At 32.3% G+C, this 20926-nt stretch overlaps 2 protein-coding genes across 3 annotated transcripts in view; one reads left to right on the top strand and one right to left on the bottom strand.

Moving 5' to 3' along the window:
• Positions 1 to 3676: 3676 nt before the first annotated feature.
• Positions 3677 to 18691, bottom strand: LOC143041935 (ER membrane protein complex subunit 6-like). Its single transcript, XM_076214091.1, has 5 exons — positions 18539 to 18691; positions 10178 to 10341; positions 9670 to 9762; positions 8475 to 8494; positions 3677 to 4141 (listed from the first exon to the last, which is right to left on the bottom strand). The coding sequence occupies exons 1-5, from the start codon at positions 18588 to 18590 to the stop codon at positions 4111 to 4113; spliced, it is 360 nt and encodes a 119-aa protein (XP_076070206.1). The 5' UTR covers positions 18591 to 18691; the 3' UTR covers positions 3677 to 4110.
• Positions 18692 to 18911: 220 nt separating this feature from the next.
• The window catches only part of LOC143041934 (kelch-like protein 5), a 70685-nt gene continuing 68670 nt past the window's right edge, over positions 18912 to 20926 (top strand). The window contains exon 1 of one of the 2 annotated variants that reach the window (XM_076214085.1): positions 18912 to 18974. The gene's annotated coding sequence lies outside the window, so the exon portion shown is untranslated. Of the gene's footprint in view, positions 18975 to 18994; positions 19015 to 20926 lie in introns of those variants that run through there. The other variant, XM_076214086.1, reaches the window with a different exon arrangement.

The following is a 20926-nucleotide window of genomic DNA, read 5'->3' on the forward strand; positions in this document are numbered from 1 at the left end:
TGGCCATTTTACTATGCAGCAACGGATGGAGACCTAAGTAGAACTTTTATGTTCAAGGTTGTATGAACAGTATTTAACTGCTTTAAAATTTTAATGATTTTACATGCGTTCTAACGAAATATTAACAAAAATGTGTGCCTTGAAGATATAGAGATCAAATACTCATTCCCGCCATTAAAGGACTTAATCTTTAATGATATAATTTCCGAAAAGAAGTAAAAACCCATTAAACATTTTATGCAAAAGTCATTTTCGATCATCAATAATCGGGGAACTTGCCATATTTTTTTATGAATGCAGTAGAGTACATTTTATTAACATGAACAAATCGATCTTTTTCAATATTAAAAATTGCCAAAACGGAATCTGAAATAGTACCTAGTAACCTGAAAAGCTTTGCACACGGCACATAGGCTGTCGTCCCTCCTCTGACGCGGTACATGTCCGTGGTTATCTGTGGGACGGTTATTTTCAAAATTGACTCTGGAGGACGTTCGTAAGGCATTTTCCTTTTTGTTTGTTCTTTCGATTTTTGGTAGCCATAATGCTAATAAATGGAACTTGATTATAATGTTACAAAAATAAGATACCACTCACGTGTGAAAAGGGACTACGAATATCTAAGTTTACTTCCAAAGGAGTGACTTCGTCCTTGTATTTAGGAACCCATAAATTTTGTTCATTGTCTCGAAAATCATGATATAAAGCGCACGCCTTAAATTGTCGTTTATATAAAATTCCAATCCTACTACATGTATCTATGATGAGTTTATTATTGGATATATAAGTCAAATGTATGCAGACACTGATAAAATGTAGCTACACGGAAATCAAAAAGGTGGCAACATTAGTGATGTTTAGTTAGCTACTAATTCTCTTTAGAAATGCTTATCATTGAATATTGTTTTTATTGGTATAAATATTGATTTTGTTATCAGTCAATTAAAAGCTAACTAAATATTACTAGTATGTTATATGAATATACATATTCATGGATCTACAATCTGTCGATACCTGTAACTTGGCATTGCACAAGGTCATGTTTTTCTCTGGCTGTTAATGACGTCTTTACACTAAATCCATTGGATGTTGGATGTGTACGGATTGATAGTTTAGTCTTAGATGCATGATTTTTTTATTAGTTGTTAATGGCTTTGAACTAGCTGTCAGATAACTGCGAGTACACTCAGATCTGTTCATTGTGTCTTTTTGTGTCAGGATGTATAAGTACCGGGCCACGTCCACTTGTATGTTTGTCCATCTGATGAGTTAAGCCTTTTTCAACTGATTTTTATAGTTCTTTCCTATGTCCTGTTATACCACTGTCCCAGTTTAGGGGAGGGTTGGGATCCCGCTAACATGTTTAACCCCGCCACATTATTTATGTATGTGCCTGTCCCAAGTCAGGAGCCTGTAATTCAGTGGTTGTCGTTTGTTTATGTGTTACATATTTGATTTTCGTTCATTTTTTTTACATAAATAAGGCCGTTAGTGTTCTCGTTTGAATTGTTTTACATTGTCTTATCGGGGCCTTTTATAGCTGACTATGCGGTATGGGCTTTGCTCATTGTTGAAGGCCGTACGGTGACCTATAGTTGTTAATGTCTGTGTCATTTTGGTCTTTTGTGGATAGTTGTCTCATTGGCAATCATACCACATCTTCTTTTTTATATTACATACATTTCGACTTCATATAGGAGCTTATCAGGAAAGAATAAAAGAAGCTAGCATTCTTGCGGTTTAACTTAGTGTTCCCCTATATATACATATATTATCGATTAGCCATCCCATTAAATTATTCAAAGTTTGGCGACTATGTTGACTCCGTAAATATCCCATCAGACTTAAAATAAAGGATACACGACATACCATGAAAAATTTTAATTGACAAATAAACCATGAAAATGAGCTCAAGTTCATATGAAAACTGTCAAACAGATATGTAGACCTTACAATCATTATATATACCAATTTTAGTGCCAACATAATATTGTCCAATGAAACCTGAAAAATATTTGCATGTTCAGATGAGACAAGCCAGTCGGTCATGTACACATTACAATCATTCCATACACCAAATACATCTTATTCATATTGGCCAAGAAAACTTAACCTTGATCACTGATCCATGAAATGAGATCGATGTCAGGTGAACCCTGTCTGACAAACATATGCAAACTCAGTATTTGCAAGGATCCCATACATCAAGTATAGTTATCCTATAATATTATTCATAATAAGCGAGTATTTGACATGACAAAAAATATAAAATTTCAAGTTGTCACTGAACCATGAAAATGAGGTCAAGGACAGAGGACATATGACAGACGGAAACTTCGTAAAATAAAGCATCATACAAATAGTTGTCACCATGCCTGATTGTTGACTCTATGTCTGCGAAATTGTTGCAGGCGAGGCACAAAACCCTAAATCAAATGTAACTTGTAGCTGTTGCTCACTATACATGACAAGAAGTTGAACGGCAATGGATGTGAAAGACCTATCACACGGTATAACAAATGTCATGCTCATAACATTGCAGGGTGCACCAATTTGTAGATCCTGGGATTAAACCGGCAAATATTTTACACCAATTCATTATGTGTAAAAAATATCAGGATTTAATTTACGGTAAACCGAAAGTTCAGGATTTCTTTACACATTAGTAACTGTGGAATACTGCCTGTAATGAATAAGAAAGCTGTAACAACCAGCCATGAAGTGGTGATCACCGATAAAATACTCAAGTACGTTGCAAAAAGTTGAACTTGGAAAAGACCATCTCGGATATATACTTTTTGTCTTTTGTGCTTTTGCCTTGTATCGATCTGAAGAGTTATACCCCTTTGAACTGATTTTTATAGTGTTGTGCTATTACACAACTGTCCCAAGTTAGGAGAGGGTTAACATGCCTGCAAACATGTTGGTTCGGATGAAAAACGTTGTCCTGAATTTTTTTTAAAGTTGTTAGCTGTCCTGAATTTTTAGTTTCCACTCTATTTGGTCCTGCCTTTTTTTTTATTAGTTTATCCTGAATTTTTTACACAAATTGTCATCCTGCCTTTATTTTTCTGCCAAGTTGTTCATCCTGCTTTTTTTCAAATCAAAACTCCTGTCGTGCCTTTTTTCAAATAATTTCATCCTAGCTCCTCCCCCTTAACAATCTAATGGTAGCTCCCTTACTTGGTTCTAGTACACAATATGGGTAGGTTAAACCACTTATTTAGGCACACAAACCTATCGTGATGTTCAGCCTGTACCATTCTTGCCATTAAAAAACATTGCATAACTATAAGATTTAATAGTAAAATATTTCCCCTGGCTGAATTTCAATAGTTTGATGCTGAGTTCACACGTAATTCGAATTCGATTCGAATTAACTAATTCGAATTAGTTTAATTCGCATTCGAAACGTTTAACGTCCTAACGTAAATTCTAATTCGAATTGCAATGCGCGTCAAATTCGCTTTACTGTCCTAACGATGTTAACTTTTCATTGGTGTTAACAAAAACGTATTTCTAATGTGAATTAGTTAATTCGAATTAGCCAATTCGAATCAATTCGAATTAAAAAAAGAAGAGTGTGTGGACGCGATTAGCGAATTCGATTCGCATTCGATTCGAATTATATGAACGTGTGAACGAGGCATTTATTTTCTTTCAATTACAGAACTGCAGCATTTTATACTAAATTTATTTCAAATATTTAACAACATAGTTACAACAATTTTAGACCAAACAACAATTTGATCATATGGAAACATAATTTCTATTGTCCTGGCTAGAAGGCCTTAAATTTGAAAGCATTTATCATTATGAAAAAATTACAATGAATTAAATAAGTGTATTCACAGTCCTGATAGAAATGTTTAAAATTCAGGAAAACAACTGTATTAGCTTTTGTAAAAATACACAGTTGTTAAAAATATATAAATATCAAATAAAGAATGTCTTAGAATCTCATTATCCACAATAAACATGTGATATTAAGGGATGCTGGTAGTCTTTGATATTTTCCTTCCAATTTGTCTCTTCTAGGATTCCATAAATATGAAACTGGTTCCATCAATGATGTTTCTGACTATACTTGAATCTTTTTTCCCATGAATGTTAATACACATGCACCATTCCATATAAAAATCTTTACAAATATTAAGGATTTTTTTAATAAATTTACAAATTCTTATGCCTTGAATAAAAGGAGATATAATGTGTAAATGAATGAGACAACAATACAAATAACCTTAAAAAAGGCAGTTGTTTATATTATGTCAAGCTCTGATTCACCCTTAGTCTACAAATAGTTATAAATAAATTAAACAATGAAATGTCTCAATGGCTGTACACCTTACAATCTTTCCACACACCAAATATAGTGGTTTTTATTCTTATATAATACCTGGAAAACAGACCAAAACTACAAAAAACTTAACATCAACCAATGAATTATGAAAATGAAAACAGATGAACCCTGCCAGACAGACACATCTTATATTAATTTCATAAATGAAATATAGTTGACATGCATACATTCATTCCAAACCACCAAGCATAGTTAATCTACTGCTTACAGTGTCTGATAGACTGGAAAAAAACACAAAAACTTATCATTGACCAATGAACCATAAAAATGAGGTCAAGATCACATGAACTTACAAGTCCTAAATGTACACCTTATAACCATTCCTTAGTATAAATATAGAGGTCCTATTGCCAATATGGTACATGTATCTGAAAAAATAGACAAAACCGCAAAAACTAAATATTGTTAAATGAGCCATGAACAGTCATTTGAAACCTGCAAGTCAGATATTTACACCGTACATTCATTCTATACAACAAATAAAGTTGACATATCGCTTTTAGTATCGGATAACTGACATTACCATGAAAAATTAACATTAATCAATGAACCAGGAAAATGAAGACAAGGTCAGATGGAACCTGCAAGTCAGACATGAACAAATTGCAATCAATTAACAGAATATATGTGCCTTATTGCTGAGCTGAGAAATATACAAAACCAAAAATGCTTTGTTGAACTCAGCCTCATACGACCCCAGAGGTTGGGCCCCCTTCACTCTAGGAACAATTACTCCCAAACTCAATCCCAGCCATCCCTTTGAAGTATGGAACCTAGTAGTACAATTTTGGAGTAAGCCAAGTTGAACTAGATAATGCTTGTTTTTGGCTCCTTTTTGCCCCTAATTCCTGCATGTTTGGGGCAATTACCCCCCAACTCAATTCCTGCCTACTTATTGTGGTATGGAACTTTGTGGTACAATGTCAGAGAGATCCATACACTAACACACAGGTAATTGTTAGGAAACTACAATTTGAGGCTCTCAAGAGCCTGTATTGCTCACCTGACTCTACTTGGGTTTTTGAAAACATATAAAAAAAGATAAAATTTGGCTACAAATTAACAACACTTGGCCAGCACCTGATTAGGAAAGGAGCATTCATGCTATGTTTGGTTTCATTTAATTCAGTGGTTCTCTAGAAGAAGACTTTTTTATGCATTTCCCATAGGGTCCTATGTTAAACTAAGCCCCTCGCTGGCGGACATCTTAGATGATGGATCGGCTACAAAGTAACAACACTTGGTCAGCATCTCATGAGGAACATTCATGCTATGTTTGGTTTCATTCCATTTAGTGGTTCTCTAAAAGAAGACATTTGTATGTATTTCCCATAGAGTCCTATGTTAAACTACAGTCAAGGGTCTAACTTAAAGAAGTTTTCAGAGAAAAATAACATGCATGTGTTATTACAGACACTTTCAAGAGTTGTCTACTCTTTTTTCCTTAATCTGTAATAACATGTTTGTTATCAGTTAAATATATTATAATTATTTTATCTTTAATGGGCACTTAAGAGTTCTTAAAACTTTACGCAGTAGTCTAATATATTACCTTCATAACAAATTTTCTAATTCATTTAATACAATTTTGACCAACCATGGTAAATCAATCAGACAAGGCCTTTATGGGCAAACTAAGCTATAATAACAAGGCTAAGTTATTACAAGCATGTAACTTACTATATGAGAGTAAATGAGACACTTGGAATCTTGTTCAGTGCCTCATTACAAGCTCTGATCATCATTTCTTACAATGAATTGAAATAAATTGTTATGCAAGCCAGAGCAAAGCCTTTAAAGAGATATAGAGAAGCTGTAATAACACCCTTCGGTTATTGCAGGAATATATTTTCTGTAATAACATAGGTGTGCTATGCATGATTGGTAAACTATGAGCTGTTATATCTTGGCAAAGATTATATATATATAAAAAGAATTATAATATCAATAGAAATAGAGAAAAATTTAACAAAATAAAGGTTGTATATTTTCCCTTTGAAACATGTAACATACATATGTTATCACAGTTTTTTGATATTTTAGCCCACAATAACAACATGTGTGTTATTTTTCTCTAATAACTTATTTAAGTTAGACCCTTGACTGAACTAAGTCCCCCCACTGGCAGCCATCTTGGACGTTGGATTGGCGACAAAGTAACAACACTTGGTAAGCATCTCCTTAGGAACATTCATGCTACATGTATGTAAGGTTTCATTTTATTTAGTGGTTCTCTAAAAGAAGACATTTGTATATATATTTCCAATAGGGTCCTATTTTAAACCAAGTCACCCCACTACAGCCATCTTGAATGTTGGATCTGCTACAAAGTTACAACACTTGGTGAGCATCTCATAAGGAACATTCATGCTATGTTTGATTTCATTCCATTCAGTGGTTCTTTAAAAGAAGACATTTATATGTATTTCCCATTGGGTCCTATGTTAAACTAAGTCCCCCACAGGCGGCCATCTTGGATGATGGATCAGCTACAAAATAACAACACTTGGTCAGCACCTGATAAGGAACATTCATACTACAATGTACTATGTTTGGTTTCATTCCATTCAGTGGTTCTCTAAAAGAAGTCATTTATATGCATTTCCCATAGGGTTAGGGTTCTATGTTTAACTTAGTCCCCCGCTGGCGGACATCTTGGATGATGGATTGGCCACAAAGTAATAACACTTGGTCAACACCTCATAAGGAACATTCATGCCATGTTTGGTTTCATTCCATTCATTGGTTTTCTAAAAGAAGTCATTTGTATGCATATCCCGTAGGGTCCTATGTTAAACTAAGTCCCCTGCTGGCAGCCATCTCGGATGATGGATTGACTACAAAGTAACAACACTTGGTCAGCACCTCATAAGGAACATTCATGCCATGTTTGGTTTCATTCTATTCAGTGGTTCTCTAGAAGAAGATCAAAATGTAAAAAGTTTACGCCGAAGACGATGAAGATGAAAACGGATGCCAAGTGATGAGAAAAGCTCACTTGGCCTTTGGGCCAGGTGAGCTAAAAATGCTTGATTTGTGCCCCTTATTTCTCAACTGTTGGTACCATATTACCATAACCCTCAAAATCAATCACAACCTTCCTTTTGTGGTATTGAACCTTCGTGTAAAATTTCAAAGAGATTCATTTACTTTAACTCCAGTAATTGTCTGGAAACCAAATGTGTCTTTGGACGACAACAATACAGACAACAACAACGCAAAACAATGTAGACATAGGCTGATTCAGGGGTCTCCCTTTCATGGTAAATATATGGTTGATTATATAGGGAATCACTGATTCATGACTAGAGTCCCCCCTTTTTAGGTCAGCCAGCAGGTTCCCCTTATGAAAATTTCTTGATCTGCCACTGATAGATATGATACATTGTAGTGCTTACAATACAATCTTTATTTCTAAGGATCATAAATCACTTATCTGCACTGATATTCAAAATTGTTTGTGACATAGCTAACTCAAGCTTAAAATATTTAATATCATAAATATGTGTAAAAAGAAAAGTATGGGTAGGCTTAAAAGTGCTTACAAATGTAAATTTCCATAAAATATATTTCCAAGGGCATGTAACTCCCATATAATTATTTGATTGGAACTGATGTTTGAACTTGTACAAGTCATTGCTTCAATGTAAACCTTTGATATACTAGTATATTTTTTTTTTTTTTATTTCCAAAAAGGCATGCAGGCGCGAGAGCTTTTACAATGCAATATTTCATATAATTGAAAATTTAAGGCTAATATATCATGATAAAGTAGTATATCTGCACTGATTTTCAAATTGGTAATAGATTATGCTGGTATACACCCTTTGATACAAATCCATAATTGAAAAGACTTAGGAATGAGAAAGTAGACAAGATCAGATGGACCAATAGCCATTATTTCCATGTCTAGGCTCCCCATTCAAGTAAGGGATAACAATAATGGCCAACTTTTACTTTAAAACTATAATGTAAACCATGGGCTGGAATAATTAGTGTCACTGTACAAATTATTCAATTATAACAGACACCAGTGAATTGATTGTAGCTGAACAGACAATTTACTTGGCTTTAAACACTTATTTACAGTTTTGGGTCATCAAAAGGATACGTCCAAAATAAAATATATGTCTGAAAAAAGAAGTTAAGGAAAACAAATCATATCAATCATATAATGAGTATAAATAACATAATTTTATAAGAGTTCAAATGTTTACAGCTTTTTAGTGTTATTACATATGAGGTGCTTCAGATAGATATCCACCATTAAGGTGGCACCTTATGCTAATGAATATCAATACGTCAATTAACCTATTCTATGTTAAAAAACATGTTTATGAAAAGTATGTAAATATTGAAAACTGAGTTGTTGTAAATATAAGAACCATACAAAACAGTCTAAAATTCATCTTTAATGTCCTATATGAATGTTCAAAATTCAATCAAAGTTATGTGCATTTGCAAAAGGTTGATTTCTATTCAATGCAGCTCATATGCTTGATTAAGTTCTAAGCATAAACAAGAATATCAATTCCAAAACAAATATTCTATGTCATGATGTTCAATTCTCAATATACCAATGATTATACTGTAATTCACAAATTATTGCTATGTTTATAATATTGCAAAAAGTGCGAAAGGATTATAAACACAATAATTTAAACTTGAATTCTTATTTTTCTCTACAGGAATTGAACCAGATTTTTCTCAATATTGCAAAAATTAGAATTGCATTTTACGCTAAAATGACAAAATCGCAATTTGTAAGTTATGAATAACAAGTACCCCCTTGAAAGATGATGTTAATTCCCCTTTTTCAGTAAATTCATGTCAAATTTATCATTACTAATTATTCACCTGATTCCTATCTCTAAAAAGTTTACAATTCAAAATGTTCCCTTATTATCAAAAAAAAAAAAAGTATATGTTAAAAAAAATCAAAATCTGGCTAAAAAAATTCAGGTACAATGTATAAATATGGATCCTAGCCTCTAATATATCAAGTGTGATACTTTATTTATCTGCTCGAGACAGTTAAATTGAAATTTAACTCATAAACTGTTGAGAGTAAATTATCATACTGCACAAGATTTGGTGGTGGAATCTGTTTCTCTAATGATGTTTAAACGATATGCAGACAAATATGTTTGAGATATAATAAGATTGATAAATCCTAGTTTTTTGCAGGTGTTTTGTGTAGTTCTAGAATAAGAACTTTTAAAGGGCCAATTTTTTTTCCAGTCATGCAGTATTTAATAGTTATATTTCTTCAATAATGCAATAAATTTCATTGAATAAAAGGATACAAATATTCCTCCAAACAATCCACTTATAAAAAGATCTCTTCTCGTTACAAAATATTTATTCCATGATCCACCAGCCTTAAACATTAACATCACCTGGAAATATAAAAAAAATATTATGTCCTGCATGTATAATTTTTTACATTTTAATTTTTTATACATTATGACTTGAATATAGGGTTGTCTCATATTCACTTGTACCATACCTTCTTATTTATAATGTATCTATAAAATGTTAAGTTTATTTTATTGTATAACCTGTAATGTGTCTTGTTCTCATTAAATATGCAAATCATCCCTTTTTTCATAAGTATATTTAATAAGCAATACTTTCCTATTATCAACTTTGCCTTAAATCAATTTAATTGGAATAATGAGATGTTCAAATAATTGAAATGGGATTTCCTCTTTCAATCAACATTATCCCTAATTATTTTTACAATCAGTATTCGATAAACAGGAAATTGATGAGCAAAGTACATGAAATTTTAACAAATTTGATATTACTAACCGACAATAAGAATGCTGTTACAAAATAAAATGCAAAGCCTTGTACTCCTGTCAATCCAAGAATTCCTGCTGCAGCACCTGATAATGATGACATTGACGTCCTACAATAATCCAAGATGGCACCATTTTGACGAAGACTCATTTCATTATATCTCACAGCGTTATCTGCAATGAAAAATAAACAAAAATGGAAAACTTAAGATAATACAGTTTATATAATTACCATAATATAAAAATAAGATGTGGTATGATTGCTAATGATACAACTCTTCACCAGAGATCAAATGACATAGAAGTCAACAACTTCTGACTACTTTTTTCATTAGATGAATAAAATCAGCTCAACCATTGCAGGGTGGCCACTCTATTTTGTTTTGAAAAAACGTGGATCTAAAAGAATTCAAATTAAGGCAATCAATCTGTAAGATTTAAAGAAGTGCTCACCCATTAAGGATTGCAATATATTGAATTATATGAATAAATCTGATAAATTAAGAATCAAGATAGATCAGAAAAGGACCAGGCTGTTCATATCTGAAGTCAGTAAAATACAAGGGGGTGTACTCAGTCCCAACTTAAATGTACATGTATTTAATATGTTTAAAAATGAAATACCCTCTTTATTAGAAGAAAAAATTGAATGTCTTATGCTGTAATATCAGAATATAATTATACATGTAGATGCTCATCAATCAAAACAATTATCTCCCCTTATATTTCATGTATGAATAAAATAATCATATTCTATAACCAAAATAAACTATGCTTTGCAAATTGTCTGACATTAATGTTAGAATAATTCAATTTTAAGATTTACTCTTGTGTGCAATTTTATACTCATTCAGATGAATTTTTGAAAATAATTGAAAAAGGTATTACCTTCTGGAAAATTTTCACACTATAAAAATAAAATATTAATTTCATTTCTTCACAACAGACTTCGTCCTCATTCACATATGTTACTAGGTAACATTTGAATTAATAAATATTTGGCATAGACTGGGAACCCCCACCAGTCTCAATAAAAAAACAAAATATAACACAAGACTTTATGAAAAACTGATATAACTCTTTTATCCATATCCTGATTTGTGTATCATAAAGAGAAAAATCAAAGTATAGGCCATGGAAAAATGATTGATGGTTTCCCCTAACAAGACCAGGTCATTTTTTAACCACCTGGTCATTTAATTTTTCTGTCAAAAAAAAAAAAAAATTATTTTGATTAATGCATTTACCCTTAAATATATACAATACAGTTAAACACTTATGCAGTCAATTTAAATTATATAAAATCTACAAGAAATCCTTAAAAGCAGTTTGAAATAAGTGAGACTTGAGTTGCAACCATTCCAAGTTGAAGGAGGGATGTGTGTCGGAGATGTTAATTTTGAGCACAAGTTCATTGAATTCCAATGCACAGGTTGAACCATGCATTGAAAATGCATGTAGGGCTCATAATACCCATGCAGTCAACACCTTCCAGCTGTTAATGGCTGGTGGGAGGTGATTCCCTTTTTAAGACAAAACATAGTGCACTTTACTCATGTTATTTAAGATTCATCGGTGATGGAGATCAAAACATTTTTAAATCTCCCCCAAATAAATGTGAAGTGAAGAGACAACTAAAAGTGTTGAAAATATGCTAGCTGCGGAACCGTAGCTCTTAGGTCCTCATGTTATTTTTTGACTTTTTGCGGACCATAGACATGATAGAGCTACAGATTTTTCCTATTTCAAAGCGTTCGGAATTGTGACCCAGGTTCAGGTCGCACTTATTTCCCAAAAATTTATTGTTTAAAATCCATATAAAGCTTGTCAATATATATATAGTTTGTTTTGTTAGATATTTTTCTAGGATATGAAATATCTATTTATGTTTGCATATTCATTTCCTTAACACAAATATCCAATTATTTTTATTTGTATGGTTACAAAAAAAAAAGCCTGCCTGCCATGTCTTTAAAATTTTCCCATGTTAGGGGAAACCAACAATTAATTTTCCATGGCCTTAAAGTATATATGAGGGTGGAAATGGGGGTACATGTACCTTCATAACAAATAACAGTAAAAATTCTTGCCAAATGATGTTAACAGAAATTTTTGGTGCATGACAGTAAAATATATGCACTTTCTTCTAGACGATAAAAAAATTGAACAATTTTTACAAATCACATTAATTTTTTTCCAAAAATATTGGTAATGATAATTATTTGAGACCTCTGACGAATCACAATAATGATATTTTGTCAAATCACGGTAAAATCTTAATCAATTTGACACTAACGGTAGCCAAAAATGGCCGTTTGAAGCCGGACATTAAAGGCAATACTACCCTCACATATAGATGTCATCATAGTGGTAGGGGCGTGTGTACACTAAGGAAGAAATATAAACAAGAAAATAAATGTATAGTGCCTGTCTAAATTGTGGCGACTTTATTTGGTAAGCTGAGTATGGATTTCTCTCTCGTTTCTCTCATTAGATGAGCTATCTAATTGAAACCATAGACCAAAATCTATACGCGGAAGCTGCTCACATGGTCGCCTTTCGCATTCCCCATGATAAACTGTACCCTTGGATCAAAGCGTTACATCTCGTTTATTATGAACACTATGGTAAATCGACCCAGTATGCAGTGAGCTGGTTTGATGAACCTGACAACTGGTCAGAGAAAACAGGAAATAAAACCGTCTGTATTGAACTATCAACAAAGAGAGATCAGCCAAATCCATTACTGTATAAAATACAACTACACATAAACACTGGCCTGATTCAAATACAAGGAAATCACAAAGATACATTCGTTACAATTGACTTCCCCGTCTTACTCCAAATTGTTGAGAAAATTGTTGCCCATAATTTGTCCACTAGTGAAGACAAAGACTCAACAAAGATTAAAAATGCCAAACAAACATTACAATCAGATATCACGGATACGGCTACCTTAGATATTAACCATAACACCTTCGTAAAGAGCCCATCAGGCACTAAAGAAATATCCAACAAAAACAATGAGAACCAAACAATGGAACAACACGAAAAAAATGTAGTGTCTCAGACAGTGGACCAAAATAATAACATGGAAAAATTTATGACATGTATGGAAAAACATTTTACCAACGCTCTTGATAAAATATGTCAACAACAAACTGACATGCTGGTTTCCAAAATGACTTCAATGGACATTGCATATAAACATACCATTCAACAAAATGAAGAAAGGTTTACCCAAATGATGGACAAAGTAGAATCTGTGATTAACAAAAAGGCTAATTTAGAAAGAGAAAATGGAGAACTAAAATGCAAAATTCAGCATATAAATCATGAAACTACACTTGAAAAAGAACTATTGAAAACCAAAATGGAAACTAAATGTGAGATGCTTACACAGAAAAATAAATCACAAAGTGACAAAATAAATAAACTAGACCTGGATCTTGGTGAAATTAATAAGGAGATGCAGGTAAGGAAAAACAAAATAGAATCATTAGAATCATCATTTACTGCTCTTCGCAAAGACATTGAAGACAAAGAAAAAGAGATTCTTAGTTTAAAAATACATGCCAGTAGTGGCGACGGAGAATTCCAAACTGTGCCAATATCTAGACCATCAAAACCATCAGTTATTCTCATGGGCACCTCAAATACTGAAAACATAGACCCTAGAATCTCACCAGACTACAATGTGCACAAAATTACAGCATATACCCTTGATGAAACAGAAAAAGAACTCCAAAAGCTTGAGAGTGAACCAAACGTTATTGTGTTACACTCCTTAACGAACGAGTTAATGAACAAAACTCCAAATGACTGTGTTGACAGAATGACTAGGATATGCGATGATATACGTTCACGTTTCAATAATATCAAGATCGTGATCTCCTTGCCAACACCGAGAAGCGATTCTGAAGATTATAACTCAGATGGACAACTTATAACAATTCTAATGAAAACCAAGTTCAGGGGAGATGACTCTGTTATCCTATGCGACAATAGCAACTTGGCATACAAAGGACAAGTGATGAATAGATATATAGCTCAGGACCAATTTCATCTTACTCCTGATGGAACTGCTGTACTAGCTGCAAATATCCGTGACTGTATCGATAAAGCCCTTAATTTGCCTCCACGCAGTACACAGGGAAGAACTGGATATGGAAGAGGACGACCCTATAGAGGTAGAGGAGGTAGAGGAGGCAGAGGCGGCAGACGTGGCTATGGACGTGGCCGTAGAGGATACCGATAGACTGTTAAAATTACCTATAGTATAAACCTCATTGATATCTTCTTTTTAAACAAATTGTACTGAGCTGTGTTGTTATTTTGAATATTATATCAGCTAAATAATCCTCAGGTAGAGAGATTATTTCAATAAACATTTTTTAGTACTATTTTTTTTTTTTTTTATATAACATATCGAGTAAATTCAATTTTTTGTGTACAACTAAAAATAGATCTAGATATACAACGTAATAGATATTCAAATATATTGTACAACCAAATACAGATATAAGAGATTTAAAAAAAAAAAAGGCTAGTGTAGTGTGTACACATAAATATACAAATACATATATACGTTATTATAAGATACAATATGAAAACTAGTCTAAATATATGCAGCTGGAATGTTGGGGGGTTGCTGTCAGAACATCATGATAAGTCAAATGATAAGAATTTTTTATCAGAATTAGCACAAAATGATTTAGTTCTATTAACTGAGACCCATGTTGGTTATGAAAATCATTTGAAATTTGAAAACTTTTTGTACTATCCATTCTGCAGACCAAAATCTAAAAATAACAGATATTTTGGTGGTCTAGGGATTCTCATACGTAAAGAAATTCGTAAAGGTGTAAATTTTTTGAATAACGGGACCTCAGAATACCAATGGCTAAAATTGAAGAGAGAATTTTTCAATTTAAACAAAGATATATATCTGTGCTTGATATACTATGCTCCCAAAAGCCAAACAGACCTACTGGAGATAATAGAAAAGGATATAACTGATAGTTATGGGTCTATGGGGGACATCCTGTTAGTAGGGGATCTTAATGCCAGAACTGGGTCAGAAAAAGACTATATTGATGGTGACAGCACCTCCCATGTTCCTTTATTTGATGAAAATTATGATGTAGACTGTTTCACAGAGGAAAGGGTCAGTAAAGATTTAATAACTGATTCCAGAAGGAAAAACTTGCTAGAATTTTGTATAGGTAATCAGTTACGTATCTTGAATGGGCGTATGTGTGGTGATAGCACGGGTAAATTTACATGTTTCAAACCTAATGGATGCAGTGTAGTTGACTATGCTTTAGTTTCTCAAAGCCTACTCCAGCAAATTTTATATTTTAATGTATCAGATTTTAAGGCAAATTTTTCTGATTGCCATTGCAAAATCACTTTTAAGATTTTAGCATCTTTCCAATTGGAGAAAAATAAAAGTCATATGAAAGACTTTCCTTTGAGGTATAAATGGGACACAGAAAGTATTCAAAATTTCCAGGAATCATTTACACATCCTGTCATACAAAATGAGCTAAAATATTTTTTAAATAACAAAATTATCTTAGACAAAAAGAATGTGAATGATGCCACATATAGTATTCATTCAATATACGAAAAAGTGTGCAAAGTATCACTAAAAAAGAAGAAGAAAAGGGTAAAAACATGTAATCATAAAAAATGGTTTGACCAAGATTTAAAAAGTTTGAAAAAACATGTTAATGATAAAGCTATATTAATGTCGAAATTTCCAAAAGATCCGATAATGCGTGGCTCTTTTTTTAAACTTAATAAACAATTTGCCAAACTAAGGAGGAAAAAGAAAAGAGAATTTAGAGAAAATATTTTGGACCGTTTAAGCAATCTAGAATCAGAAAATCCAAAGGATTATTGGAACCTTGTCAATCAACTCCGTCTTGAAAATAATTCAGAAACTAAAAACAACATAGATGGTGACATTTGGTATAAATATTTCTCTGACTTGTCATCAATTCCTGAAAATGAACACATAAAGTCCAAGATAAAAGAGATAAAGAGTAAACTTGAACTATTAGAAAAGAAAAACTTTGGATTCAGTGAGATTGACTTTAAAATCACCCCTGGTGAACTCCAAAAAGCCCTGAGGCAATTAAAATCTGGGAAAAGTCCAGGTCTAGACACTATTACAAATGAAATGTTAAAAGTTTCACAGAGTTATATGTAAGATTGCTTACTAAAACTTTTTAATGCCATTCTTCTATCTGGCATTTATCCCAGTAATTGGTCTGAGAGCTACATTACTCCTATATTCAAATCTGATAACCCGCAGAACCCTGAAAATTACAGAGGTATTGCCATCAATAATAGTCTTGGCAAACTTTTCAGTACCATTCTGTATAACAGACTTGATAAATTTTTATCTGATAATAATATCATAAACAAAACTCAAATTGGTTTTTCTAAGAAAGCTCGCACTTCGGATCACATTTTTGTACTAAAATGTCTCATAGAAAAATATGTTAAAAGAGGCAAAGGTAAATTGTATATATGTTTTGTAGATTTTCGCAAGGCCTTTGACAAGGTTATTCATATTGGTATATTATACAAACTATTACAGCATACAAATAATGGTATTTTTTATAACATTTTGAAATCTATGTATAGTAACGACAAAGTGTGTGTTAAAGTAGAAGACAAAATAACTGATTTTTTTAGATATAATGTTTGTGTACGACAAGGTGACGTTTTGAGTCCCACATTGTTTAAACTGTTTATTAATGATTTGCCAGATATATTATCTAACAATTATGATGATGTCAATTTAAATGATGAAAAGATACCATGTCTACTTTATGCTGATGATCTTGTATTAATATCTGACTCAAAAGAAGGGCTTCAGAAGAGACTTGACACTTTGTGCACATTCTGCAAAGATTGGTGTATGGAAATAAATGTGAAGAAAACCAAGATTATAATATTCAATAGGAGTGGTAGACTCCTTAATGAAAATTTCAATGTAGGAAATAATTCTATTGAATGTGTTAAACAATACAAATATCTTGGCATAGTCATCCAAAATACTGGAAACTTTAATGAAGCCAGGAAACAATTATTCCAAAAAGGTCAAAAGGCCAGTTTTAAACTTTATAAAGATTTGAAATCATCTAATCCTCCTATTAAAACTCTTTTGCATTTATTTGATCACTGTATACAGCCAATTGTAACTTATGGTTGTGAAAATTGGGGTGTTATTAACATTACTTCTAAAAGGAAAAATTTGTCCCTTTATGACATATTTAAAGATTGGGAGTTTGAGAAGCTAAATTTAAAATTTTGTAAGTATATTATTGGTGTTACAAAGATGTGCACAAATGTAGCAGTCCTGTCTGAATTGGGTAGATATCCTCTTTATATAAATTTGCTAACACATATGTTTATGTATTGGCATAGACTAGAGAATTCTCCATCTGATTTATTGAAAAATGCTTATGCTGAGTTAAAAACGATAGAAAGTAAAGGTCAAACCAGTTCCAATAATTCATGGCTCTCTAATATCATTTTCTACAGTGAAAAATTGGGTATTGACCTAAATATATGTAAAAATCTAGGAAAAAATAAATTTAAAAACTTATTGAAAAAACAGCTCAAATTAAATTTTCAAAATGATTGGGAGAAAATGCGAGATTTTTATTTACAGAATCAAGGCAAATTGGACACTTATTTTTCATTCAAAAAGTCATTTGACTATGAAAATTATTTAGATTTAAAGCACCCACAAAAACATTTGTTAACAAAATACAGACTTAGCAATCACTGTTTAAGAATAGAAACTGGCAGACATGAACGAATTACCAATGTATGTGGTAAATACGAAATATTACCTCGACATGAGAGGATATGTTTATATTGCAATACAAATTGTATTGAAAATGAAATGCACTTTCTTCTGGAATGCCCTATTTACAATAACCTCAGAAGAGATATCACTGATTATATAAAAAAAATACCCCAGTTTAGATAGTTTAAATATAAATGATCTTTTTTCATGGATCATGATTAATGAAGATAGCAGATTTCTATCTATTTTATGTGCATACCTGGATAAAGGCCTGCAACTAAGAAAATCAGAAAATTAGTTAGATACTCTAAAATATATCAAAATTATCTCCCCTTGACCACTGATCCTTTCTTCATGCATTTGAATTTCAATTATTATTTTATGTTTCTTTAATCACTCTGTAATGTTTATGTCATGTTGTAATTAATGTTATGCTCTTAATGGGCCCTTTAATTTGGAAAATAAAAATATTGTATTGTATTGTATTGTATCTAATAACAAACAAAGGGATTTGATAATTTAAACTATGTTCTCAATTACCAGCAAATTTCCCTTTTCTTTTCGTCTTCACCACCACACCTGAAGCCATCATCAGCTCGATTATCTGATTCCAGTTGTGTAGATTTAACCCATGGAGGACAAAATCACAATCAGGGAACCAGACTGTATACTATTTTAATGTGTTGATTTCATATTTTAGGGTAAACATTTAGTGAAAATAGGTAAAAAATATGGTCTTTTGAAAAATTAATGTAAAGACAAAGCATAGATATTTAGTTTTAAAAAAACTAGGATAGTTACACGTAAAGAGGATGATTAAAAGTATATTGTGATAAAATTTATCACCACGTTACGAAAGAAATTTGTTCTGGTTCCTTGTTTCTCTCTTAACTTTTTTTAGTTTAAAACGAAGATAAGTATCCAGACAAGATAAGCAGACGAAAAGCAAAAGGACAAAGGACTAGTTGGGTGTCGGGTACCTATTCTTTTTACATTTGGCATTTTAACTATATGAGGCAGGTGTTACTTGTGAAAAAGAAAGAATAATTTATATTTGAAATAGCATAGTTTATGCATATTTATGTTTGTAACAACCCACAGCCACAGGCCACGGCACTAACAGACTAACTTGTCAAACTAAACTTCTTACTGTCAAATTATGTAATTCGAAATGTCAAACTATGTAATTCGTACTGTCAAACTTCTTACTTTCAATCCAAACTTCTTACTTGAATATACATTTTCTAAGGCTCTGGCAAAATACTATAGTCTCTTCGGTGCTATTTTATGTGCTCTGCCTCTGGCAAAATAGCCTCCATTGCACTAAATGCAGCCCCGACAAAATGATGATTTATATACAGTCATGCTATTTTGCCCAGTAGGTCTTTTCACCACTGAACATCACCGCACTCCACTGAATACCATTGAATACATTAAAATACCATGTAACACACCAAAATATACATTGTTTCATCTTTATCTAAACGATTCTGAATATATATGCTTAAAGTCATATACACAAATTAATAACAAAAGAACAGTCTTTCAGGACTGTTGTCAGAATAGTACACATTCAAGTCTTTAAGATTTTTTTAAATATAATTCTTGTGATAATTTCACATTAAACATGTTAAATAAAATGTTTTGACTTATTTGAACAATTTATTTTGAATACTAGGGCTCTTCATGGTTAGTTCAGCCATATTGGATAGGGGCAGATTTTCATAATAGAAAATGGTGTGAAAAATACTGGAAAACATCATTAAAACATAGCAGTTGCTTGGAAACATGCATAGGATTTCCCTACTTTCATACGATTTCCACCTCTCAAAAAAATCTACCCCTTATCCAATATGACTGAACTAATCGTGAAGAGCCCTATTGAAAGTAAAGACCATATGGCCAATTAATATACATTTCTTTTTAAATTGTACGGTTACCCGACCGACCCTAATTTGAGTGCCGACCCTAAGCCATTTTATTTCCGTCTTAAAGTGAAAAATTAATAGAACTTGTGTCAGAAGCGAAATAAGGGTTGCCAATATATTTAATCAATTGCCTGATACATCCCAATGTTCACAATCATGAATATGACAGCTGTTTTAAGGAAACTCGCTACTTGTGTAATGAAATAAAAATTTTGCCGCTATTTTTTTTCCAACCAATAACCCAGACTACACGAATGAATTTTATTTTTACAGGACATTCGGTCTGGTAAGCATCCTAGCTTTACCAGAGCGAATGAAATTTTACCAGACCAATTTTTTTTACATCTTATTGTATATTATCCGACAAAAAACAACAATCATATGACTTTGTTGTGCCCTACTCCTCCCCAAAATGCACAAATTAAAACAAAATGATGTAACAAGAGGGTATACATTTGTATTGTTATGAAAGTTGTGCACAATTGCTTGAATGCATTTCAGTGAAGAGTAATGTCCCATTTTATTGGATTTTGACAATGTTTGTGAACTAAACATAATTTAGAGTTTCTGTATAAAATATTATTTCCTGTTTCTTTTTTCTTTTTCATATATCTTTTGGTTTTCAATTCTAGTGTTTATATTTCATAGCTAAATTTTGTGATCTGCTTGGATTTTTATTTATTTATTGTATTTAATCGGCAAACCCGGAATTATCCTTATCCGTTCCCAGAATCTGATCCGGTTTTATTTACATTTCCAGTTGTGCCAATGATGGCATTCATTGTTGTTTTTGACAGTCAGATATGTTTTTACCCGGATTTACACATTACTGGTTGGCGATGTTCGGCATAAAGCTAGTGGTTGAACAAAATAAACATCGCTGTGATGAATAATAAAGATGAAAATGAATTTGAGATCGTTTGGCAATTTTGCTAGAATGTTAGAAAAATCCATGAAAAAAAAAAACACCGAACATTCGGACCGGAATTCAACAAAATTT

Source organism: Mytilus galloprovincialis, chromosome 8, assembly GCF_965363235.1.
Source record: "Mytilus galloprovincialis chromosome 8, xbMytGall1.hap1.1, whole genome shotgun sequence".
NCBI lineage: Eukaryota > Metazoa > Mollusca > Bivalvia > Mytilida > Mytilidae > Mytilus > Mytilus galloprovincialis.